The sequence below is a fragment of the Macaca fascicularis genome, chromosome 14 (genome assembly GCF_037993035.2).
Source record: "Macaca fascicularis isolate 582-1 chromosome 14, T2T-MFA8v1.1".
NCBI classification, from domain to species: domain Eukaryota; kingdom Metazoa; phylum Chordata; class Mammalia; order Primates; family Cercopithecidae; genus Macaca; species Macaca fascicularis.
The window spans coordinates 43,430,849-43,458,293 of record NC_088388.1 but is presented as its reverse complement, the minus strand read 5'-3'; the positions used below and the strand labels follow the sequence as shown (position 1 = coordinate 43,458,293).

The following is a 27,445-nucleotide window of genomic DNA, read 5'->3' as shown; positions in this document are numbered from 1 at the left end:
AGTGAGACTCCATTAATTGGTTTGTAATTAATTGTACCCCCAAATTTGCGTGTAGCCATGAATTATTTAGTGGACTACGTGAGATGTTGTTTAATAAAGATAACAAGTCAGTCTCTGTGCATTTTGGGATCAGTGTGTGTGTGTGTGTGTGTGTGTGTGTGTGTGTGTGTATATATCCATTTCATATTTTGGTATGTTTGCAGCATTTTTGTTGTATGTCCATGTAGTTAACATGCTTATCTTCTTCCTGAGTCATTATTGCTTAATCTTTTATATGGAATTTCACTATAAAACAAAACATAATCTGTTGCTAAAAACTCTGGTTATTTGTCTTGACTTGTCATTTCAAGACTGAAAAAAAAGTAGCTGGTGACCAAATTATAAATAATTCCTTTTGTGCTTTTGCCATTTCAGAATAAAACTATAATTTACAATTGTGTCATTTATGTCTCCGGCAGTTTCAAAAAAATCAGCAAAGCAAAGATTCTATCTTCTTCCGAGACGGGATTAGGCAAATCGATTTTGTGCTTTCCTATGCTGATGACATAAAGAAAGACGCAGAGTTAAAGGCGGTAAGTGCATTATAAGAGAAGTGGGAATAATAAAAAGAAGCACATTTTATAGTTTCACATGGATATCTGCATTGAATTATGTTGTAAAAGTGAAAAGCCCTTAAGTGTTACTGAAACCTTAAACTGAGCGAGATAACTGTAAAGTAGGCAGCTTAAGAAGAGACATGTAAAGTCAATGTTATTTTTTGGATATTTTGCATGCTAACTTCTTTTTCTTCTTCTTCCAAGTATCTGATTCTTTTTATAGCTCACTTTAGTATTAAATGTAACATCCAAAATTTGAGGTATGTGTCTGAATATGATAATTGCCTTTTGTATGATATTTTCATTTTGGAAATGTATGACTAATCTATTCCTCCAGGTATAGCCTTTATATTGTGCTCTATTCCTGATTTTGTTTTATTTGTATTACACATCACTTTATGAGCTTATTTGTTCATGTTTTTACTTGTTTGCTGTCTCCAACACTATAAATTAAGTTTATGAGGCCAAGTACTTTGTCTTATTTATCGCTATATACCCAAATCCTAGAACAGTGGTTGGATTATAATGGATGCTCGATAAATACTCAGTATTTGAAATCATAAATTAATCCATTTTTATACACACATTTACTTATATACTTACAAAATAAATGTCATATAAAATAAAAAGTAAAAATAAAGATATTATTCCCCCAAGACTCTGTACACATACAGGTCTGTCCCTTTTTTCCACCCACTGTCTAGAAAGCCTTCTACCAGGCCTCTGAAATTCATGAACCGTCATCATTTTCGTCTCTTCTCTGAACATTCCTGTAGCAGTCCTCTCAAATGATGGTTATTTTTCTTTACAGAGCATTTCCCTAGAGATGGGGTAAGTGCTGCTTGCCCTCCTTGTATCTTGTTGCTAATGTTCTCCTTCACTTGTCCCTGAAATTCCTGAGCTTTAAATCTCATCAAATTTATTATTATCCTGAATTGTTTTTGTTATTTATCTGTCTCTGCATCTTCTATTCCTCAACAATTTTAGCTCCTAGATCACTGTCAGTCTTTCCAGCAATCTTTTTAAATCATTGATAATATCAATTCATACTTGGATGATTATTTTGACACCCTGGCCTCTCTGTTCCTTGAACTCCCTTTTCCAATGATCTTAGCTTCTACTCAGCCATTCGCTCACCTAGAACTTGTCATTACTAATAACTGCAACTATTTATAATTTCATTCTATGTGTACAACTGTCTGATTACACCTCACATCTTTCTGATCCACATTCTTCCTCCTTCCACCTCACCAGGACCAGATAAGATGCAATCATCTTACTGATTTTTGCTGCTCTTATTCCCCTCTCACTCTTTATTCAGTTTATGTCTCATGGTCAACAATTGTAATTACTGTGTTACATATCTCATCAAGTCCCTTTCCCCTCTCCCAGTTGTGCTTGACAAAACAACAACTTTAGTTAAACCCAGCCCCACCTACTACATGCCAGCACACATGCAGAAAGGAAAACTTACAATTTACTGACTGACTTTACCTTACATTCGTGCCCATGGACCTTAACTGGGTCCTTATGCTTTGTGGCAATCATACTTTCCTTCCATATTCTATTGCCTCCCACTTTCTTAGATGACTGTTTTATAATGTTTTTTCTCTCTCACACCTACAACACCTCCTCCCATCTTCAAGCTTAGCTGATCACATTTTTCTGCTTCATTGAGAAAACTGAAGCAAGAAGAGAAAACCTATAAATTTCTACTACCACATCTGTCCATCCACCAGGATTTTTGCTTGTGTAAGCTATCTTACTCTCTGTTACCATAGACCAACTATTTATCCTTCTACCTAAAGGCAACTCCTCCACGTGTGCCCTGCATTCTGTTTCTTCTTGCCTACTATTCAGGAGTGCCAAAGATAGCCCTCAGGTTTGGGGGTTCATTACAAAGAATCACAGGACTCAGTTTATAGTCATGCTTATGGAGACATTTTATTACAGTGAAATGATAAAAAGCAAAACCAGCAAGGGAAAAAGCTCATGGGACAAAGTCTGGAGGAAACCAGGAGCAAGCTTGTAAGGATTCTTCTCTCAGTAGAATCACAGGATATACACTTACTTTTTCCAGCAACAATGTATGAAAACACATGTGAAATATCTATTGGGCAAGCCCATTAAAGTGCACTAGGTTTTTATTAGGGGCTGGTTACCTTGTCCCCTTCAGCTTAGCACATACCAAAATTTCATACTCCCAGAAGGAAAGCAGATATTCAGCATAAATAACACTATTTGAAAAAACAATATAGGCAAAATGAGTCACTCTTATCAGTTCTGGGAGTGGAAGGAACTCTTCAGAAAAGCAAGTCCCAGACACTAGGACCAACCTTTTGAAAGTTGCAGCCAGGCCTTTCTAAGGATAGGAGTTTAATGCCTGCTTTGTTAACTCATTTCTGTATACTTATTTTGGGATATTGCTCCTAAAATTAGTTCCTCTTTCTCCTAAATTATATTTGATATTCTTTACTAGGCCATTTTCTTCAATGAACAAATAGGCTGTTAATTTTTCTGTATTAAAAAGTTATGAATAAAAACCCTCTTTTTGTCCCAGTTTTCCTATTATCTACTATTTCTGTATTTTTTTCTGCCCAATTATATATTAATCCTGTTCTTTTCAAGCCTTCGTCCCAGCCACTCTGCCCATCTCCTTGTATAAAATCCAGTGGTCAAGCCTTAGCCCTCATCTTACTTGACCTATTAGCAATATTTGACACAGTTGATCCTTCTCTTTTCTATTGTGTATGTTCTTCATGTGGCTTCCAGGACTCCACATTATCTTAGTTTTTTTCTTATTTCACTAGTTGCTCCTTCTCAGTCTTCTCCTAAATCTCTTAGTATTGAAGTGCCTCAGGGCACAGTCCTTAATCCTCACCTTTCCTTAACTTACGCTGATGTATTTGATGATTCTGTCTTACTGTTTTAAAATAATATATTTTATGATTTTATATACATTAATCATACAATCCCTGAATTTACTTTTCCAGTCCACATTTTTCTTCCAACTGTGCATAACTAAATGACTATCCTGCATCTCATACCTTCAATAAGGTACTGGCATAACAACAGACACACAGACTAATGAAATAGAATAGAGAATCCAGATTTAAATCTATGCATTTAAAACAAGCTCATCTTTGAAAAGGGGGCCAAGTACATACAATGGAGAAAAGGTAGGCTTTTCAATAGATGATGCTGATAAGACTGGATAATTATATGGAAGAATGATACCAGACGCATAGTTCTTACCATACAAAAGATCAAATCAAAGTGGATTAAAGCTTTGACTGTAAGAACTGAAACTTTGAAACTACTAGAAGAAAACACTGGGGAAATGCTCCAGGATGTTGATCTAGACAGACTTCTTTGGTTAAGACCAGGCAATTAAAGGAAAAATAGACCACTGGGATTATATCAAGCCAAAAACCTTCTGCACAGCAAAGGAAAAGTGCCCATTATTGGATGAATAGGTAAAGAAAACGTGGCAAATACATATAATGGAATATTTTTCAGCCATTGAAAAAACGAAATATTATCATTTGCAGCCATCAATGGAACTGGAAGCCATTATGTTAAGTGAAATAAACCAAACACGGAAAGACAGATGTCATATGTTCTCACTCATGTGTGGGAGGTAAAAATGTGAATCTCAAGATAGAGTAGATTGGTGGCTACCAGAAGCCAGGAAAGGGAAGGGGAAGGAGGGAGATAAAGGGAGAAAAACAGTATAAATGTATTTATTGCTACTGAACTGTACACTTAAAAATGGTAAAGATGGTAAGTTATATATGTGTATTTTAACTCAATAAAAATGTCTTAAAAATATAAAAATACTTTTTTTTGTCATCAATACATTGCTTTAATAAAGGTGGATGGGTGGTTCACACCTGTAATACCAGTGCTTTGGCAGGCTAAGGCAGGAGGATCAGTTGAGGCCAGGAGTTCAAGGCCAGCCTGGGCAGATAATGAGACCCAGTTTCTATAAAAAAATTTTTTTTTGAAGTATCCAAGTGTGGAGATACTTGCTTGTAGTCCCAGCTACTGAGGAGGCTGGGGAGGTTCACTTGAGCCCAGGAGTTTGATGCTATAATGGGCTGTGATCACAACACTGTACTCCAGCCTGGGTGACAGAGCAAGATCCTGTCACTACAAAACAAACAAACAAACAAACAAATGAAAAACTAGGCACCCAAGTGGTTATTTTCAGTAATGACCTATAGTTAAATTTAAGTTTACTTTTTGCTAAGTGAAGCCATTTTGTCCTTCCGGATTAAAAAGTCTTGATGACATATTGGCTTAAAATTCCATTAAATATATAGTTTATTTGAAGAGTATTGATCTTTGTAATAGTGAGTCTTTTCAACTTGGAGCATGTCTCTCTGTTTATAAAGTTTTTTAATTTACGTTATTCAGTAAAGTTTTGTGCATTTCTTCAGATAGAGGCTCTGCGTATTTCCTGGTGATTATTCCTGGATATACGGCATTTTTGTAGTTGTTGCGAATTATAGCACAAGAGAAAAGCAGTACCTGACATTCAGATGGAGCACTTTTATATACAACCATGGGAGAGGCAGAGAGCTATCCAAAGTCACAGCCATTGTATATTGAATCTGTCAATACTGAGCAAATAAAACAAAAGTGTTCTACATAATTGTGTTGATTTTTTTTTTTTTTTTGGTCATAGGAAAGAAGAAAAGAGTTTGAAAAAAATCTGAGAAAAACAGGTCTTGAGTTGGAAATAGAAGACAAAAGGGTAAATGTAGTTGATAATTTATACCAGACTCTTTAAGTGTTGTTTTATCCTATTCTGGCCTTTGACTGGATAGACTCTGTGTTTGGAGGCAATACAATAGCTCTTTTGGCTACAGGTATGTGCACTGGGATGATAAGGCCTGTAGTCTTACAGGTAAGTAGATGAGTACTGTGAATATGCAGTAATAAATGGACACAGTTTGCATTCAGGATACAAAGAAAAAGAAGATGTGGACTTTTTCTCATAACAGTTTCATTTTGAAGTCTGGCTATAATCTGGTCCCCTAAATAATTAACCAGGCTGTCTTGCAGCATAACCTGCTGTTTAAGCCAAGACATTCTTTCTGTTCATGAATATACCAAGTTTTCTTTTTAAACTGATTTTTACTGTCTTTCTAGAATTCCCTTCAATATTGTTTTTAAAGTCCTATTTAATATCTTACCCTATCTATGAAATTTCTAATAGTTTCAGCCTGGGCAACATAACAAGATCCTGTCTCTACAAAAAATAAAAAATAAAAAATTAGTTGGGCATTGTGCCTGTAGTCCAGTACTTGAGAGGCTGAAGCAGGAAGATTGCTGGAGCCCAGGAGTTTCATAGTTGTGCCACTGCACTCCAGCCTTGTCAGCAGAGTGAGGCTCTATCTTAAAAAAAAAAAAAAAGAAAGAAAAGAAAAAAGAAAACCTAAAGCATTACTCTCCAGTTCTCCCATTTTCAGTGAACTAATAAATTATTATACCATACAATCCGTAGTTTTTCCTATGCAATGAACCTTTATTATCTAAAGTTCTTCCTCTTTGTGTAGGCAAAACAAAGAAGTTGGGTAAGAAGAGTGAGTACATTTTACAGTCTATATGTATCCCTTATATTATAACCTAAGTAAAATTTTGAACTTACAGCTAGTTACTAAAAACTTAAGAAATTGCCCGGAACCACATAGGTAATTGTGGATTTAGAGATGAGTATACATTGACCATGAAATATATTTTTAAAAATATTCTTTCTCTGTTTGTGTGTGTCTTTATATGTTTCTTTCTGTCTCTCACATATATACACACATTATATGTATACATATACACATGTTTATGTAACTATAACTATATGTTTTGTGAATTTTGTTTTCTCAAAGTTTTGCCTGAAAATTTCAAAAAATTGAAAATACTTCGGTGTGTTTGAGATTTTATAAAATATTATTTATTTTATTTAATCAGCTCAGTAACAAACTGATCAGTAAGCTTTCTGCTATTTTGCTTTTTTTTTTTTATGCAGGACTCTGAAGATGGAAGAACTTATTTTGTCAAGATCCATGCCCCTTGGGAGGTATTAGTTACCTATGCTGAAGTCTTGGGAATCAAAATGCCTATTAAGGAGAGTGATATTCCCCGACCTAAGCAAACTCCTATGAGCTATGTGCTTGGGCCTGTGAGCCTCCCAACGAGTGTGAAGTATCCCCATCCTGAATACTTTACTGCCCAATTCAGCAGACATCGGCAGGAGCTCTTCCTCATCGAAGATCAGGCAACCTTCTTTCCATCCTCGTCAAGAAACAGAATTGTAGGTAGAGAAGACCTTTGGGCACATCCCTTTGAATCCAAGATGTATGCTTGTGTGTGCTTTTATACATGTGCAGATGTCATACCATTTCTGCAAGGTGTTTCTGTATAGGATATAAGCATTTGGTGATATTGAGCAGTTTGAAAGTGTAATTAGACCACATAAACTCATTACCCTCCCTAACTCTCAAACTGTTGTTTAAAAATGAGTGGTTCATGGTATGGATGTAGTAAAGGAAGAGATGTTATACAGTATTGGAAAAAGCAATTAATTGAGATCTAGAGGACTTTGATTTTGTAAGATCTTTGTAAAATGGTTTTACAGTCTTAGAGTTTGGTTTTATACAGTCAGTGCATAGTAAAGGAAATATTTATCATTCCAAATGGAAATGAAATGTTTTAATTTCTTTATATATGGATAGAATTTGAGAAACCTCAAAACTTTTTTTCCTTCATTTAAAACTGTTTTCTGCCTTCTAAATAGTATTGTTTTCTCTGCATTTGAAGTCCTAGGATCTTTAAGTTTCCCATTAAAACCTCTCTCACAAAGAATCCTGGTTTTGTGCCACTATTTCTTTGTGCTTAGACAGGAATAATATCCACTTCATAGGTTACCTAGATAATTAAATTAGTTCAGACATAAAAAGCTTTGAGCAGTGCCTGGCACTATTTTCTTAAAACACTCTCATAATAAGCAGAAGCTATTGTTGTTCAGCCCACCAGAATGTCAACAAGCAAAATTCCTTGAGCATCCCCCGAAAAAACTGTTGCCATGGCCTTTGCTCTTGATTTGTCTGCTTTTGCTTTCCCTGAACCACTTCCACCTCTTGGTAGCCATTGCTTTGATTGTGCTTTATCATCAGGATAGCACTGGCAAAGCCATGTTTCATCCCTGTCATAATTCTTCAAAGAAATTCTTAAGGATCTTGATTCTACTTATTTAAAATTTCCATTGAAAACTGCTTTTGTCTACAGGTGAACTGAGTACAACAATTTTCACACCCATTGATTGGCAAGTTTGCTGAACTATAATTTTCTAGTCAGAATGGTGAAACCTGAACCAGTTGAGATATCTGTGGTGTTGGCCTATTATTTGTGCTGTTCGTCTTTGGTCCTCTTCAATTAGGGCATGAACAAGGTGGATTTTTTTCCTTGCAAATTGATGTGAACGGTCTGCGGCTGTGGGCTTCATCTTTGACATCATCTCATCCCTTCTTAAAATGAGTTATTCATTTATAAACTGTTGATCTCTTTAGGGGGATTGTCTTCATAAACTTCATAAACTTTTGGTAAAGCATCAGTGAGGTCACCATTCCTCCCCTCAAGCTTCACCATAAATTTGATATTTGTTCTTGCTTCAATTTTAGCAGAATTTATGTTGCTCTGACAGCGGCCCTTTTCAAACTGATGTGTCCTTCTTAGTCCCTCAAACTAAATCCTGTTCGGACATGTTATAACAAGTTAGTATGAGTTTAATTTTGTGCATAAAATTTGAAAACCACACATATCCATTTTTCATGAGTCTTTTGAAGACTCCCTTGTATCCTGAGAAAAAGGAGGTAGGGGAAGTCACTTTCCCTTTTGGCACCAGGGAAAATCTACTTCTTTTACATCTATCCTTCCTCCTGCAGTATCTCCCTTTTGTTGTTACTAACAGTTTATGGTAACAAAGACTAGACACACTTCACTTTCTCCAAATTCTCATTCTTCATTTTATAAATGGTTAGCTGAACTGTTTATCCTTATTGATCCATCAGAACAAGAAGCTGACCTTAACTTGATCAAACTTTAATTAAGCTTCTCTTCTCCCTATAAGAACCTGGACATTAACCTACCCTCAGCTTGAGCCAATATTGTCATGTGTAGCAGCTCCTCCTTAGCATAAAGAAAGATCATCCCTGACACTTGCTTACTTCTCCCTATTAATGAGATCACTTTTCTGCCCGACCTTTCAGATGTTTGCAGATCTCTGAATCTTTCTATTGCAATAGTCCCTCTCCACCTTTTGCAATAACTTTTTTCAAATAATGTCTTTTCAGGCCTAAATTCAGTTTTTTTTTTAATTTTACAATACTATACTTTACTTATTATCATAGCTCTATAATACATCTTAATACCTGGTAGTATAAATATTTCCACTTTGTTAACATCCCAAGACAGAGTTCTTACTTTGGTGAACCTTTCCTAAGGAAATAATCCAAAATATGTAAAACAGGTCATATTTATGACATTGTTTATAAAAATTAAAACTACCTTGCATAAATTATGATTTCTTTACCAAGATGGGATATTGAGCTGCTCTTAACATGGATGATGAGTTTAGATGATGATGATTCAAGAACTACAACCATTCCAATCAAAGAGTCTTTGAATGGTAAAATGTAAAAGAAAGGAAAGGTTGGGGACTATGTATAAAACAGTGCTGAATAAAAACAAATTTAGCAATTAGAAATACAGAAATTTTGAAGAGTTGCTGGAAGACAAAAAGCAGATGAGATTGAATTCACAGAAATATAAGAACAGAGGACACCAAAGCCCAATTATATTCAGGATAAAACTGATAGAAATATGCAAGTCATTGCAAAGTGGCTGTAGAGATAGGATCACCTTGGCTAATAAATTCAGATATCAGGTAAAAGGCCTTGTAAAAATAATTAATTGAAGAAGTATTCAAGACAGCTTGGATAAATATCAATTCTACTCCATATTCCCCCAATTGAACTGTCAGTAGTGACATTAGTCTCCTACTTGAAGCCCTAATTATAGTAGAAATTCTGGCACAAAGAACTCAAGAGGAGGTTTGGACAGGAGAAACAATAAATTATGGTCCGTTCACCTTTTCACCCCATCAAAGGAATGGGGAGCTCTCAGACTCAGAAGCTAAAATATCTGCAAACTCCATATAATCCCACACTCTGCATATTCCAGACAACCAAGAGAAGCTTCCTTCTATAATTAGAACCTGTATCTACATTCAATGTAGACATTTTAAAATTGTGATTTAAAGGAATGTGGAAAGCATAAGTTCTGAAATGTGATAGTGTCTTTTTGTACTTACCTTGTAGGTGTACTATATTCTCTCAAGATGTCCTTTCGGCATAGAAGATGGGAAGAAAAGGTTTGGGATTGAAAGGCTGCTAAACTCTAACACTTATTCATCTGCCTATCCACTCCACGATGTATGTATAGGTTTGATTGTGAAATTCTGAGCTCATTTTCCTACTGCCATGTTCATTACTGGGAGAGAGAATCTTCCTTTACTTCAAATTGCTTAGTTTTCTCTCCTGGTGGGAAAATCCCCAAAGACTTCCTGGTTCCAAGCTGAGAGCTTTACCAGCTATGCCGAGATATATACTAAATGTGTCTTTGAAGTTTCAAATGGACACGTATTTTAAAAACTTTTACATTTGCAAAAGACTTTATTAGAACCCATTTTGAAAACAGCAGTCACATTAAAAGAACATTTTAGAACATAATATTTGGAAATTTCTATCTGAGTCCATTAGTTCTTTTCTCATTTATAAAGTTTTGAAGCTGTAAGGAATTTAAATTACATGCATTCACATATTCATTCATCAAATACATGATTGGCTTCAATTATATGTAAAGCATTCTGTTAGCCATTATTGGAACACAACCATGAATCCAAGCTCATAGTCTAGGACTCTCCTAGAAATAAAGCATGCGTACAATTGCAATATAAACTAAAGCATAAGAATGCTTCAGATGTTATGACAACTGATATTCAGAAGAATTTTTTGGGGGGGCTGGCAAATCATTGTACGAAAACATTGAGTTTATAAGTTTAATAGAGAAGTGACATTTTACATGATTCGCCTGTTGAACCAAACCTGAAAACTTGGCCTTGGAACCAGTACTCAGCCTAATTTCTTAGCCTAATACAATAATTTTGTATTTTTAGTAGAGATGGGGTTTTGCTATGTTGGTCAGGCTGGAATTGAACTCCTGACCTCAGATGATGGAAACTTTTTGATGGAAACTTTCTCATTTGAATAGCCAGTGTTTAAATTTCACCACCTATTGACAGTAGAAATCCTTTGGCTCAATGTGTATATATTCTACTTTGAGATCATCCCTTGGACATCTATTTTTATTGTTTCTTTTGTTACAGTTTTACTCTTCCATACTTAAAAAGACTTTTTGATGATGTATTCTCTTTGCAAGAAATATAGTTCTCAGTAATAGAAGAAACAAATATTTTAATTGAAACAAGTGGCAGCTAAATAATTCCCCATTTTTTGAACAGTGTTGCTGTAATAGTTCCCAAAAGCCCAAAGCCAAGCTCTTCCTTTTCTAGGACTTTGTCTGTTGTGCTAGTTTTCCTCTGTTAATATTTAATTTTTGTTTTGTTTACTTTTGTTTTTTGAGATGGCGTCTTGCTCTGTCCCCCAGGCTGGTGCGCAGTAGTGCAATCTTGGCTCACTGCAGGTCCGTCTCCTGGGTTCAAGCAATTCTCCTGCCTCAGCCTCCTGAGTAGTTGGGATTACAGGCACATACCACCACACCTGGCTAATTTTTGTATTTTTTGTAGACAAAGGGTTTTGCTGTGTTGGCCAGGCTGTAATTGAACTCCTGACTTCAGATGATATGCCCGCCTCAGCCTCCCGAAGTGTTGAGATTACAGGCATGAGCCACCACAACTGGCCAATATGCAATATTTATTCAGTAGTATGAGAATTTACTCTAAGTCAGTTCGACACTGATTAGTTTTTTTTTTTTTCTTTATGTGTTTCCTGTAAAAGTAAAGGAAATTTTCCAAAATGAGTCACCATTTTCAACAGGAGTGTCAATTTAGTAACTTAGTATTAGAGAAAACAAACAGCCTCTTCTTTTATTCAACAGCCCTTGAACACATATATAGTACCTAATCACTGAGGATTGGTTCCAGAACCAATCCCCTGACCCTTGAATACCAAAATTCCAGCATGATCAAGTTTATTATATAAAATGTAGTAGTATTTGCATATAGCCTACACACATTCTTCAACATGCTTAAATTCATCTCTAGATTATTTATAATACCCAATGCAATATAAATGTAAATAGTTGTTATGCTATGTCTTTTTTTTTACTGCTGTTTAAAATTATTTACAATCTTCTGTTGGATAGATTTGAGGATTCAGAACCTGCAGATACAGAGGGCCCACTGTCACATTTTTTTTTTCCTGGGGCAAAGAAACTCTTAGGAGATTATAGATTCTAAACAATAACATGGACATTTGGTAAAGCAGAGATCTAAAGTAGGTTAATAAACACTTTGCACTGCATTCTATGCCAATCTTTCTTCACAAAAGGGCTCATTCTTTTTTCTAGAGATTTTGAGGTTTTTTTTCAATTAATTTTTAGGGCATTAATTCTATCCTTACAATGCCATATCATAAAGCCAAACTAATGTCTTCAGTCATCACCAGTTTTAAACTATACATGTAGCTTTTCAGTAGAGTCATATAGGCTCATTGGAAATGCAATGTCACTGAGCTGTCACTAGAGATAGCTATAACTTACTATTGATTTTACTTTTTAATCTTTCTTTTCTTCTGAATGCAACATTAGGTACTGGATTTTCCCTTATGTGCTTTACAGAATCATTTTTCAAAATACCCACATAGGCTGCTTTTTTGGTTGTTTAATTTCTTAAGATTCAGTTGAATTACCTACAGAAGAAGAAAAAAGTTGGAATCTTGGTAATGCAAAATTTAATGCCTTATCATATATATATTTTCACATGTGCTAAATTTTAAACTGGATATCTATTCAGTGCTGCCTTCAGCAGTTCATTTGTCTACGGTGAAAACAAAATGTCTTAAACAGCCACAGTGTACACAATACTTTGCTAGGCCATGAAAATATATAAATAATATTAGTCGGTATCTAACAATGGGAGAAGAGCTTATGCATGAAGCAATACTGAGCCCCTTAAATGCTAAAGTTTTTTGTAATATTTTAAGTTCTTTGGCAAGTGGCTATAAGAAAGGACAGAACAGGAGTCTCTTCCCATAATAGCAGTATGACCTTGGATTCATTGCTTAACGTTCCTTGAGGTTTACTTTTTTCATCTATAAAAAAAGTGTTAGCCCATTTCTAAAGTCCTATCTAGTTATATAGTGATATGGCTCTCTGGGCCTGGAATATTGCATTAGGATTTGAGCAGAGAAGAAAGGGCATTCCACGTGAAAGAATAGCTTGAGTAAAGCCAAAGTCTTACACTTTTACTTGTATTTTGAGATATCTTTGTGTGATAATTTAATAAATAAATATTATTATAGTTTGTGAAATAATTTCATATCAATTGAATATGAAATCTAAAAGTAAAAGAAAACATACCCTTGTTTACTAACCTTCTTAGAACAGCAGTGTTTATTTACTTCACCTTTGTCTTTTGCTTCATCTTTTATGTACCCTCCTCTTGAATATCTGCAGGGTCAATATTGGAAGCCATCAGAACCTCCCAATCCCACCAATGAAAGATACATACTTCACCAGAATTGGGCTCGATTTTCCTATTTCTACAAGGAGCAGCCATTAGACTTGATTAAGTAAGTTTCATACATAGGATCAGACCAATTAAAACTTGATAATGTGATTTTTATTCACAATGGCATAATATTCTGTTTTATTTAACTACTATTTTCACCCACTACATTTCACAACTTTTTGGTTTCATATCTACACTATCAATTAGCAATTCATTTAGGAAAATGTTGTTGCTAAATTGATGAAATACAACAGAGATCGTATAGTGGTTAAGAGGTTAGACCTTAGCATTTAACTAGGCTGAATTCTCATCCAAGTTCTGCCTCTTGAAAGTTATATGAATTTGGTCAAGTTACTTAACCATTATGAAAATAGGAATAACAATATTACTACTTTTTAGCATGGTAGTTATAGTATCTATACTATCTGTAAAATGGGAATAGCGATATTACTACTTTTTAGCATAGGGACTAGCACTTAGTGTTTAGTACATATTAGTTTTTGTTTCTCCTGAAGTCCAGAAATTTGGAACATAAGACAAAGGTTGTGTATTGATGTTTGTGTGTATGCTTTCAGTGAGCTGTGACGACATTTGTTCTATGACCTCAATCCTTTAGACAGTTTCATTAGCTAAGCAAGAAGACTATGGTTGCAGGTTATTGCTTTAAAGCATAGCAATACTACAAGCATACAGGATATTAGGAGACTTCTGTGATTTTATTCAATGAGCTATTAGATTAGAGATCTCTTGCTACTATAGGCAGTGTTTTTTACTTGGTGATTTATACTTGCATTGCTATGCTTACACAGCATCACAGTATCTGTTTCATGAGACTGATTTGAATGGATCCATCCAAATCAATTGAAATGTTATCTCAACAGTATGTTTAAGTGAAACTAGAGGACACATTTTGAAAAATAAATGTCAGTTAGTCAGTTTATAAACTGGGGCTTTTGATAAATCATGCTAACTCCTTCTTGAATCATTATTTTAACTGTTTTGAATAATAATCATTTAATACTTTAAGTTATGAAACTAAAATATTTATCAAAAACATTTCAAATAATTAGGAGATTAACAAAGTTTTAAGTGAAATTCTACCTTCATCAAACTCCACAAAAATAACTAGACTTGATTTGGATAATATTGATTTAGTCCTATTTTTGTTTTTATGTATAAAAAAGCAGAGAAACTTTTTTTTTTTTTTCCTGAGAGCAATGGCATCTTTCTCTTCTCTTTCGTGCTAAGATTTTTCTGTATTCACTAAATAGTATATTACTGATATCTTTCTATGAATACACAAAGATCTGTCTGATACTATTTAGTGGAACACAGAATACCTTATTGTAAATTTTTCATAATTCATTTATTGGTTTTTCTATTGAAAAACATTAGGCTGTCCCAATTTTTAAATATAATTTCAACTTTTTAATTTTAGATTCGGGGGTATACATGCATGTTTTGTATGTGGATATATTGCATGATGCTAACGTTTGGGTTACAGATCCTGCCACCCGAGTAGTGAGCATAGTAACAAATAGGGAGTTTTTTAACCCACACCCCTCTCCCATACTACCTCCTCTAGTAGTCACCAGTGTATATCGTAGTCATCCTTATGTCTATGTGTATTCAATATTTAGCTCCTACTTACAAGGGGGAACATGCAACATTTGGTTTTCTGTTCTCTTATTAATTTGCTTAGGATAATGGCCTCCAGCTGCATGCATGTTGTTGCAAAGGACATAATTTTATTCTTTTTGACAGTTGTGTAGTATTCCTTGGTTTATATATACCACATTTTATTACTCCACCATTAAAGGGCACCTAGGTTGATACCATGTCTTTGCTATTGTGAATAGTGCTGCGATGGACATATGGGTGCATGCGTCTTTTTGGTAGAACAATTTATATTGCTTTGAGTATATACTCAGTAATGAGATTGTTGGGTCAAATGATAGCTCTGTTTTAAGTTCTTTGCAGAAGCTCCAAACTGTTTTCCACGGTGGCTGAATTAATTTTCATTCACATCAACAGTGTATAAATGTTCTCTTTTCTCCACAATCTCACCAGCATCTGATATTTCTTGACTTTTTAATAATAGTCATTCTGACTGGTATGAGATGGCATCTAATTGCAGTTTTGATTTGCATTTCTCTGGATTAGTGATGATGAGCATTTTTTATATGTTTGTTGGCTGCTTGTACGTCTTTTGAGAAGTGTCTGTTCATGTCTTTTGTCAATTTTTTAATGTGGTTATTTGGATATTGCTTGTTGATTTGTTCAAGTTCCTCATAGATTCTGGATATTAGACCTTTGTTGGATGTGTAGTTTGTGAATGTTTTGTCCTATACTGTAGATTGTTTACTCTATTGATAGTTTCTTTTGTTGTGCAGAAGCTCTTCAGTTTAATTAGGTCCCACTTGTCAATTTTTTTTGTTGTTGCACTTACTTTTGGTGACTTAGCCAAAAATTATTTACCCAGGCCGATGTAGAGAAAGATATTTCTTAGGTTTTCTTCTAGGATTTTTATAGTTTGAGGTCTTACATTTAAAACTCTATTCCATCTTGAGTTATTTTTCTACATGGTGAAAGATAAGGGTCCAAGTTTTATTCTTCTGTGTATTGCTAGTCAGTTATCCCAGTACCATTTATTGAATACAGAATCCATTCCCCATTGCTTGTTTTTGCCAGCTTTGTTGAAGACCAGATGGTAGGAGGTGTGCAGCTTCATTTCCGATTTCTCTGTTTAGTTCTATTGGTCTATGTGTCTGCTTCTCTACCAGTACCACACTATTTTGCTTACTGCAGCCTTATAGCATAGTTTGAAGCCAGGTAGTGTGATGCTTCCAGCTGTGTTCTTTTTGGTTAGGATTGCTTTGGCTATTTGGCCATTTTTATGGTTCTACGTTAATGTTAGAATAGCTTTTTCTAACTCTGTGAAAAATGTCATTGGTAGTTTGATAGGAATAACATTGAATTTGTAAATTGCTTTGGGCAGTATGGCCATTTTAATTATACTGATTCTTCTAATCCATGAGCAAGGAATGTTGTTTTGTTTATTTGTTTAATCTCTGATTTCTTTCATCAGTGTTTTGTAGTTTTCCTTGTAGAGATCTTTTACCTCCTGGATTAGCTGTATTCCTAGATATTTCATTTTTGTGGCTATTGAAAATGGAATTGTGTTCTTGATTTGACTTTTCAACTTGAACATTATTGACAGATAGAAATGCTACTCACTTTTGTTCATTGCTTTTGGGTCCTGAAACTTTACTGAAGTCTCTTATCTGTCATTTATGAAGTCTAGGAGACTTTTGGTGGAGTCTTTAGGGCTTTCTAGGTATAGAATCATTTGTCAACAAAGAGAGATAGCTTTTCTTCTTCTTTTCCTATTTGGATGCCTTTAATTTTTTTTTCTCTTGTCTGATTCCTCTGGCTAGGACTTAAGTACTATGTTCAATAGGAGTGACAACAGTGGACATCTTTGTTTTATTTCATTTCTCAAGGGGAATGATTCCAGCTTTTGCCCATTCAGTATGATGTTGGTTGTGGGTTTATCATAGATGGCTCTTATTATTTTGAGGTATGTTCATTCAATACCAAGACTATTGAGGGTCTTTTTTATCATGAATGGAAAGGGATGCTGAATTTTATCAAAAGCTTTTTCTGCATTTATTGAGATGATCATATGTTAATCGTTTTTCCTCATAATTCTATTTATGTGGTGAGTCACATTTACTTATTTGCACTTGTTGAATCAGGCCCGTATCTCAGGAATAATGCCAGTTTGATCGTGATGTATTAACTTTTTGATGTGCTCCTGGATTTGGTTTACTAGTATTTTGTTGACAACTTTTGTGTCTATATTCATCAGGGATATTGGCCTGACATTGTCTCTTTTTGGTTGTTGTGTCTCTATCAGATTTTGGTATCAGGCTGGTGCTGGTTTCGTAGAATGAGTTATAGAGAAGCTTTTCCTTTTTGAGTTTTTGGAATAGTTTCAGCAGGGTTGCTACCGGTTCTTCTTTGTATGTCTGCTGGTATTTGGGTGTGAATTCATCTGGTCTAGGGAATTTTTTGGTTGGTAGATATTTAAATTAATGATTAAATTTCAAAACTTATAATGGTCTGTTCGGGTTTTTACTTTCTTCCTAGTTTAATCTTGGGAGCTTTTGTGTTTCCAGGAATTTATTCATTTCCTCAAGATTTTCTAATTTATGTGAATAGAATTTTTCATAACAGTATTGGAGGATTTTTGATTTCTATAGGATTAGTTATAATATCATCATTGTCATTTCTCATTAGACTTATTTGGATCTCCTTTTTTTCTTTGTTAATATAGCTAGTGATATATCTTGTTTATTCTTTTGAGGAACCAATTCTTGGTTTCATTGATCTTGTGTATAGATTTTTATGTCTCAACTTAGTTCAATTCTTCTATAATTTTAGTTGTTTCTTCTGCTAGCTTTGGAGTTGGTTTGTTCTTATTCTCTAGTCCCTCTAGGTGGAATTTTAGATTGTTATTTTGAAGTCTTTCTTACTACTTAATTGAGGCATATTAGAGCTGTAAACTTTCCTCTTAGCACTGCGTTAACAGCATCCCAAAGATTTTGGTAAGTTGGATCTTATTTTTATTAATTTCAAAGAATTGTTTGATTTGTGCCTTAATTTGGTTTTATACTCAGGAGTTATTCAGGAGCAAGTTGTTTAATTTCCATGTATTGGTACAGATTTGAGATATGTTGGTATTGATTTCTATTTTTAAAGCACTGTGGTCTGAGTGTGTGCTTGATATGATTTTGTCTTTTTTAATTTATTGAGATTTGCTTTATGACTAAACATGTGATCTCTGAGAAGATGAGAATATATATTATGTGATTGGTTAGTGCTCTGTAGATGCCTATTAGGTCCAATTGGTCCAGTGTTGAGTTTAATCCAGAATTATTTTGCTAGTTTTCTGCATCAGTGATCTGTCTAATGCTGTCAGTGGGATGCTGAAGTCTCCCACTACTATTATGTGGCTCTCTAAGTGTTTTTATAGGTTAAGAAGGGCTTGTTTTATAAACATGGGTGCTCCATTGTTGTGTACATATATATTTAGGATAGTTAAGTCTTCTTGTTGAATTGAGCCCTTTATAGTTATGTAATGGCCTTCTTTGCCCTTCTTAATTCTTGTTGGTTTAAAGTCTGTTTCATCTGATAGAATAGAGACTCCTGTTGTTTTTGTTTTCCATTTAGATGGTAGATCTTTCTCCATCCCTTTACTTTGAACCTGTGAGTGTCATTATACATGAGACGGGTCTCTTAAAGACAGCAGACAGTTGGGTCTTGTGTTTTTATCCAGCTTGCCACTCTATGTCTTTTACATGCAGTGTTTCGACAATTTATATCCAGTGTTAGTATTAATATGTGAGATTTTGATCTTGTCATCACGTTGTTAGCTTGTTGTTTTGTGGACTTGATTGTATAGTCTCTTTATAGTGTCTCTGGACTATGTGTTTAACTGTGTTTTGTGATGGCAGGTATTGTTCTTTCGTTCCATGTTTAGTACTCCTTAAGGACCTCTTGTAAGTCTTGTAGAGTGGTAAAAAGCTATCTCAGAATTTGCTTGTCTAAGAAGGATTTTATTTCTCCTTCACTTAGGAAGCTTAGTTTGTTGGGATATGAAATTCTTGGTTAGAATTTCTTTTCTTTAAGGATGCTACAAATAGGCTTCCAATATCTTCTGACTTGTAAGATTTCTGCTGACAGGTCTGCTGCTAGCCTGATGGGCTTCCATTTGTATGTAATGTGACCCTTCTCTCTAGCTGCCTTTAAATTTTTTTTGTTTGTGTTGAACTTGGTGAGTCTGATGACTGTGTGCCTTGGGGATATAGTGTCTCATTAGGGTTCTCCATCTTTCTTAAATTTGTGTATCAATTTCTGGTGGGATTGGGGACATTTTTATAGACTATATCCTCAAATATTTTTTCCAGATTGTTTACTTTCCTGTCTCAGGAATGCCAATAAATCATAAGTTTGGTCTCTTCATATAATTCTAAATTTCTTGGAGGTTTCGTTCTTTTTTTTTGTTTGTTTTTTCACCTTTGTCTGGCTCAGTTGATTTGAAGAACTGGTTTTTGAGCTCTAAGATTCTTCCTCAGCTTGGTCTATTCTGATATTAATACTTCCTACCATATTATGAAATCCTTGTAGTGATTGCTTCCTTTCCAGAAGTTCAGTTTTGTTTTTTCCTAAAATGGCTATTTCATCTTTCAGCTCTCAGATTGTTTTACTGGATTTCTGGATTACTGGATTGGGTTTTAACTTTTTCTTGATTCTCACTGAGTGTCATTTCCATCTAGATTCTGAATTCTATGTCTGTCATTTCTGTCGTTACCATCTAGTTAAGAACCATTGCTGAGAAGTTCATTTGGAGATAAGGGGACACTGACTTTTTGATTTTCCAGAGTTCTTGCACTGAATCTTTTTCGCCTGAGAGGGCTGGCGTTCCATTAACTGTAGTGTAAGTTAAGTATAATCAATTGGCTTCATTACTGGGTATTTTCAGAGAGCCAAGGCTCTGTACAGGGTCTTTGTGGCAGGATTCTTGCCTTGAGTTTCACAGTTTTGTATATTGGCAGTGTTTTTGGTGTTGTAATTTGGGCTATTATCCAGTAGATGGCACTTAGGAGTAAGAGCCAGCAAATAGGCTCCGCCTTGCAGCGCTTCAGTATTTCTGCCTGTTCACAGCAGTGCTCTGTGGTGGGGTGAAAAGAGAGATGACCCTCTCTCCTTCCTGGTATGCTTCGGGATCCTGGGAGAGCCCCTTCTGATCACTGGCACTCTGTCTGTATTTCCTTTGTTACTTGCTAATTTCAGTATTACTTCTGATATGATCTGATACGATTTATAATTTGCTCTACTTATCTCTGGTGTTCAATCAATTTTTGTTTTATATCTTTCCACTCTTCTCTATTCCTTTTTTTAGTTTTTATGTTTCTGGGGTTTTCTTGTATCAGCAAATATTTATTTGAGAAGAGTTCACTCCGTTTTTAGGTTTTTATTACAGTATTATTCAATTTCATGTTATTTGGGGAGAATTACCAAACTAAATAATTTACTTCACATTTTTTGACTTTGTTTTTGTTTTACATTTTTTTGTGGATGTGGTCTACATATTTCAATTTGTTTTTAATTTATGAACAGAGTTTCTAGCACTAGAATGCCCTTCTCTGTTAGTCCATCACACATTCTCAAAATATTGTCTGTAGACACATTTTCTGCAGTGTTAAAAATGTCATTTTCATCATTGTGTGCCTGTGTTTTGACTCTGGCTCATTGCATGAGGTCAGGGGTAGTATTTTTTACTTGTGGCATCATGTTGGCACTCAAAAAGTTTTAGATTTTGGAGAATTTTGTATTTTGAATTTTCAGATGAGGAATGCTCAACCTGGTGAATGGGAGTGAGGGAGAATCTGTTTCTGTGTGTGCTGGACCTGAAGCTTCCTGTGAGTCTCAGAGCTGTGGGCACCCATCTTCCCTTGCCCTGCGAAGCCTATTTCTTTCATTTCTTTTTTTTTTTTTCCTTTTAACTAGCATTTAATTTTACAGAGTTTGACCTTATAGAACCTCAAAATAAGGTACTTATTTGTTTTCACATAACATATCTTAAACCTGTGGAATCTTTAGGTTAGCACGATTAAAGCACCTGCCATCAAAAATGCATTTTACAGTCTCTCCATGGCTGTATGTTCCAAAACTTAGCTGAGTTGAAGTATCAGAAAAGTTCCATTGTAGATGGTCAGTAATCCGGGCAAGATGTTGACAGTAACCAGGAGATCCAGAAGTAAGAAGGTTCTATATAATGTCCTCAAAGCCTGGTGAGCCTCTTAATCTAGCTCTTGGCCTTTTAATTTAGCCCTTGCCTCAGGGTTTTCAATTATGCTGTTGTAGGTTTTGTTTATTTGTTTTTTTTTTTTTTTTTTTTGCACACAACCAGAGCCGGCTAATTTTTGTATTTTTAGTAAGGACAGGGTTTCACTGTATTGGTCAGGCTGATTTTGAACCCCTGACCTCGTGATTCACCCACCTCGGCCTCACAAAGTGCTGGGATTACAGGTGTGAGCCACCGCGCCTGGCCATGGGTTATTTTTTTAAAGAATTGTTTTTAATTTTACAATAAAAGAAGTTAGTGGAAAAGTAGTATTTGTTTTACAAGAAATCCCATTTACAGAAAGGAATATTGTGATAAATATTGAACAAGATTGTTTCCTGAAAAGTAATTTTCTCCCTCTGTTCCCTTCCTCATTTCTGTCCCTTCTCCTTCTTTTCCTAATTCCTTACCCTCTAGTTATGACCTTGGACAAACTACTTTTTTTTTTTTTTTGCAGGTTTTCTTTTTTCTTTTTATTATTATTATTATTATACTTTAATTCTAGGGTACATGTGCATAACGTGCAGGTTTGATACATATGTATACTTGTGCCATGTTGGTGTGCTGCACCCATTCCAACTCTCCTCTCTTATTTCCTTTTTTTCTGTTTACTGCCACTCCTCCAAGGAGTACCAGTCTTCTCTTTGTATCTGATTCTTCTCAAGAAATATTGCTTTTCTCAGGCTGCCACTTCCAGTCCTGCTCTTTTCAGATTGTTTCTTATAGATTACAAATGACCAAATCCCAACATATATTCTGCATTAGGGGATTTAGTTAAACTTTTCTCTTGGCGTTATTTTAGCTGTATTTCTTTATGTTTCCCACCCTACTTTACATTTTTCCCCTATAATTTCTTAAACATCCCCACCTCTCTCCTGTATCTTAGGTTTGTAGCAGCAGGTGTTGAAGTTGTGTTTATTTCCTTACTTACAGGTAATTTGATGATCATGATGTTCTGTGTCATGATACTGAAGGCCTGTATTGAGTTTGGATTTTTTTTCCTCTCCTTGTTGATTTCATGGGTTTTAGTAAAGGTTTTATGGGTAGACCTGATAAAAGTTAAAATATTCTTAACATAGAAAGAATTTGCCTGTAATCTCAGCACTTTGGAAGGCCAAGGCAGGCACATCAGTTTAGGTCAGGAGTTTGAGACGATCCTGGTCAACATGGTGAAACCCCGTCTCTATTTTTAAAAATAATAATAATAATACAAAAATTACCCCAGTGTGGTGGCACACATACCTGTTAGCTACTTGGGAGGCTGAGGCAGTAGAATTGCTTGAACCCGAGAAGCAGAAGTTGCAATGAGCAGAGATCACACCACTACACTCCAGCCTAGTACAACAGAGTGAGACCCTGTTTCAAGAAGAAAAAAAGAAAAGAAAGAATTTATTTATAGATGCATAATTACAATTTACACATTTATTTTAATGAGACTTTATTAAGCATCACTACATATCAAGTAAGATACTGTGCCTACAAAGATAATCAGATTGTGGTTTCCTAACATGAATTTGTTTGCAGGAACACACACAAATGCATATTGGTTACAGCACAGTAATACTCCAAACAAAATACAGAGGGAAAAGCACCTATCTTCATGACAACCTCTAGGAAAGCTTCACAGTGTTCATTCTTGAACTATGTCTTGAAAGATAAGTAGCAGGATAGTAGGTAAAGAAGTTAGGTAAGAATAGCTCAGGCAAAGAGAACACACAAGAGCACTGTGTGTTTAGTTCTTCATGTAGGAGTGTCGGCAAAGGAGATTTGAATGTTTACCAGGAACAAAATCCTGAAGAATAATGCTGAAGTAAAAAGATGAAGCTTTGAAGGAAGAAAAGGATATTGCTCAGTTTTTACTTTAGAAACATCATTTTATTGGAAACAAAAGATAATTTAGATGGATATAAGATTGAACTCAGGGAAGTAAGGAGGTTGTTAAAATTGTTCAGCAATAAATATTAGAAGTCTTTTCAAGGCATTGGCAACGGGAAGGAGAGGAGACTATGAATTAGAAAAATATTTTTATGACAGAATTCATTGGACCTAATGGATTGTTGGATACGGAGGATAAAAATAAGGAAGACAGCATGATAGGGTGTCTAGAAAGAGATACAGTTTATAGGAATCTGAGTTCCTAGATTTCACATATTTCATGTTACGTCTACATCAGACATCACTTTCGTGTCCAGATATCTGGAACTGGCTTTTCTGCCTTTTGAGCACAGATAATTTTGTCACATTAGATAATAATTTTGGGGAAGATGGCAATGCCAAGATTGAAAAAAATGGGCTGATAGAGCATATAAAATTGAAGACTGATCACTGGCACATCAGGTCTATCAGCTCATTTTTTTCCTTCCAGCTTACACTTCATGTAACGTTTTTTGATATCCATATGTTGTATGTTAACGCTTAGAAATAAAATTGAAATACTGCCACATACTAAATAGCATAGACTAAATACAGTGTGGTACGGATAATGTTATTACAATGTGAGGATAATACTGAAGCTAAGTTTCTCAGATGTTTATGGATTCATTGTAAAAATAAATCACTTTAGAAATAAAGTTTGCATTTATTGATTGATTTCTCAAGATTGTATTCAATTTAATTCTATCATCATTCTTTTGATTATTTACTATGTTTTCGACTAAGTAGTACATCTTGGAAATACAAAATGAGGGCAGTCCCCTCACACAGTATCTTGCAACCAATATTACTGAATCTCTTCTACCTATCAGATGCTATATTAGATGGTGCAGTGCCACAATCAGTTGAAAGTCTAGTAAGTAAAATGGACAGGTTAAAAAAGATCATAGATTTAAATATATGGCATATTTTTCTAAAAAATAATACTCAAAAGAAGTCTCTCCCTATATTTGAGCTTTTATAGTGTCTCATATTATTAGATTTCTCTTATTTTCTTAGTTATGACCAACAAGATAGTTTAAATTAAATATTAAATGTGATTTCAATAATGTATACATTTTAACCATATTGCAAGTCTAATAAATATCTCTTGCTTTCTGAGATCCTGAAAGATTATTTAGTGTTAATCTGTTACTGTTAGACACTCAAGTCCAAAATTTAGTAAAATAATTTGTATATTTCCACATGTAATAAATACTTGCCTGATTTCATTTAGTAAATTCTCAGCAATTTCTCTTTTTGACAGGTCTAGAGTTCTTGAGGGATTTTATTTTTTATGCTGAAGGAATAAGAATTGTGACAATCAAAAAGGAGAAAAAAGTAGTACTTTAAAACTAAGGTTGTTGAAATATCCAGTTTCCTTATGAATTATTAAAGAATGTTTAAGTCTATAGCAATAATGTTGATATTATATTTCTAATAACATTGATTCTGTAATTTTTAAAACATTAAAATAGACATGGTAAACAGTAAATTTCATAAAATATATGTTTGTACTTTTTTCTGATTTTGATGTTATGTACTATCACAGTATTTTCTACATTTTTCAGCAAAAAACTGGGAGAAACAAAGTTCATTCACTCTAAGTATGAGTAAGCTAAGGAAGTTGTGAATGGCAGATTAACAGGGGAATATTATAGCATTGTAATTTAATTTAAAGTTTATAGTGATCTGGAAAACCAAATTAGGGAAATTAACAATGCAAAAATGTTCATCATCACTGAAAAGCATGAAAAAAGACAGGATAAGCAGAAAGATATCTGCTAATTTTAAGAGTGTTGAAATATGAAGAGTGGGAGGTTCAATAAAATTAATATTGTATATGATAAATATATTTTAAAATATCATTGTGAAAAAACATTTATAACTGTTATGTTCAGATATGTGTTCTTGTTGAGCATATATATAAATTACAATTTAATATTAAGTACTTTCATAGAATCATATAGCACGCTACTAGAACACAAAAGGTATCACATCTTTTTGCCTAGGAAACTGTGGAAAGACTCACAGATTTGGTGAGCTGGGATCTATATGAACAAGGAGGAGGATTAATCAGGTTAAACAGCAACAATAACAAGAAAACCTGACTTTCTGAGGAGGAGAAAACTACTTTCTCTCATTGCTAAATGGGGTACTCGGTTAAAAACAAAATACTCGGTTGCGAGAATTAAAAGGTTGTGCCAATAAATGCTGTCACTTTTCAGTTCTTTGAAAACCAAGAGCTGAGCTCCATATTTCATAGAATTTTGCTAAAGTAGTCATGTTTAATTCCTTGGCCTGCTACCTATGTTATAATCCTGTAAACTTCCAAGATTCAGACTTGGAGAAAGATGGAAATGTGTACCTACAATGTGGTCAGAGAAATGTTTTCAGTTTTAGAAAGAGGGATAAAGCAAAAGTCCATGCAGATTTTGGATATGGTTTTGATTTGTTAAGTTCATTCCTAGAAATTACATTGTAGAATATTCTGTAGTTTATTTAAAGACCATTTAAATTATCTTTATAATACAGAGGCTTTCCAAATTATCTTATTTAAATTGTAAATTTAAATTCCATTTAATTGACTTTCTACTTATATCCGTTATCCCTTTTAATCCTTGTATCAGCCCTTTCACTATGGAATAAGTACTATCTTGTGTTAAAACATGATAATGATATGGAAACTGAAGTTTAAAGAGTTGAGTAACTTCACCAAAATTATATGTCTAGAAGCAATGGAGCCAAAATTAGAATATATGCCTGTCTGAATAAAAAATCAAGGCTCTCTGTACTATAACATTCTTCCATATTCTGATTCTGTTTTTACTCTTTTCAACAGGAATTATTATGGAGAAAAAATTGGTATCTATTTTGTCTTTCTTGGATTTTACACAGAAATGCTATTCTTTGCAGCTGTAGTTGGCTTAGCTTGTTTTATTTATGGTTTATTATCAATGGAAGATAACACAAGCAGGTAAGTGCACCTGAGTTGCCCAGATAGAGAAAACGTCTTTATCTTGTGCCAAACGAAGCTGTTGTTATTCTTTCCCTGGTGTTTCCTTCAGAATGTTTCCTTATAGCAGCAGATAATTGATGTTTTCCAAAAACTACTCAAACATAACAGTAGCCTCTCACCTGGTGCTTTATGGAAAATCTGTTTTTAATGATGGGCTCTGAAAAGTCTACTCCTCAAAGCATGACTTGACCCACTATAGAAATTGCTGCTTGATTGCCCCCTCTATTATATGTGAGAAGTTATATAAGTAGTTGTTCTAATAAGAACAGCTTGGACTTTTACCTAAACGCCTATCACTTTTCAGTAACTTGGCTGTTCCTCTTGCAGCACTGAAATCTGTGACCCTGAGATTGGTGGTCAGATGATCATGTGCCCACTCTGCGATCAAGTGTGTGATTATTGGAGACTAAATAGTACGTGTTTGGCTTCAAAGGTATGTATACATTGTAATATCTTGAAAAGGCTTTGAATTTTCCTCCTTTTCATTACATTTAGTACTAAATTATCTTTGTGTTATTGTTATTGTTATTTTTACAGTTCTCCCATTTGTTTGATAATGAGTCAACAGTGTTCTTTGCAATATTCATGGGAATTTGGGGTGAGTAAATAGTCCCATAAAGAAACAGCTTTCTTCCTATTAATGTGTTGTTTTGTCTCCATATAACATATGACAGATGAAATATCTTACATACCAAATGTGGTTTTAGATCATTGGGTCTTTGTTAGCATTAATACAGTGATGGAGTGCATATTAGTGGCCATTGGTTCTTGGTCCACAAAGGTCTCTATTAAACATCAGCTCATTTCTCATTTCTCATAATTTTTGAAACATCAAATACATTAATTTCTCACTGTCTTTCAGTGCCATGTTAAAAACAGGCTCAAAAAGTACTTAATTCAGTAGAGAGTAAACAAATATTTTGTGGCTGGAAGACATTGAGTCATGTATACAAACTGGAACAAGGATCAAAAACTTGAGGACTAATGAACATTTATTTCATCTAAATTGTCAAGTTATAGTTTCCACTTCCACATTCATTCATTAAAAACCTTCATATAAAGTGGAATTTCCCTTAATTTTGAAAATGCCCTGCCCAGGACTTCATATTTTCCGTTTCATTTGGAAAGTTAAAGTGTCATGAAGTTTTTCCTATCATTAGCAAGGAAAATATGTTCTGTAAGAATAACTTTGTTAGAAG

At 34.5% G+C, this 27,445-nt stretch overlaps 1 protein-coding gene across 18 annotated transcripts in view; it reads left to right on the top strand.

Moving 5' to 3' along the window:
- Positions 1 to 27,445, top strand: part of ANO5 (anoctamin 5) — a 100,015-nt gene that overhangs the window by 34,771 nt on the left and 37,799 nt on the right. For 14 of the 18 annotated variants that reach the window (XM_065528377.2, XM_015434973.4, XM_065528374.2 and 11 more), the window contains 8 exons: positions 459 to 572; positions 5,287 to 5,355; positions 6,625 to 6,909; positions 9,974 to 10,087; positions 13,350 to 13,465; positions 26,070 to 26,204; positions 26,574 to 26,679; positions 26,784 to 26,844. In XM_065528377.2, coding sequence (XP_065384449.1) covers positions 459 to 572; positions 5,287 to 5,355; positions 6,625 to 6,909; positions 9,974 to 10,087; positions 13,350 to 13,465; positions 26,070 to 26,204; positions 26,574 to 26,679; positions 26,784 to 26,844 — 1,000 coding nt within the window. The remainder of the gene's footprint in view (positions 1 to 458; positions 573 to 5,286; positions 5,356 to 6,624; positions 6,910 to 9,973; positions 10,088 to 13,349; positions 13,466 to 26,069; positions 26,205 to 26,573; positions 26,680 to 26,783; positions 26,845 to 27,445) is intronic. The other 4 variants (XM_074012603.1, XM_074012601.1, XM_045371613.3 and 1 more) reach the window with 1 other exon arrangement.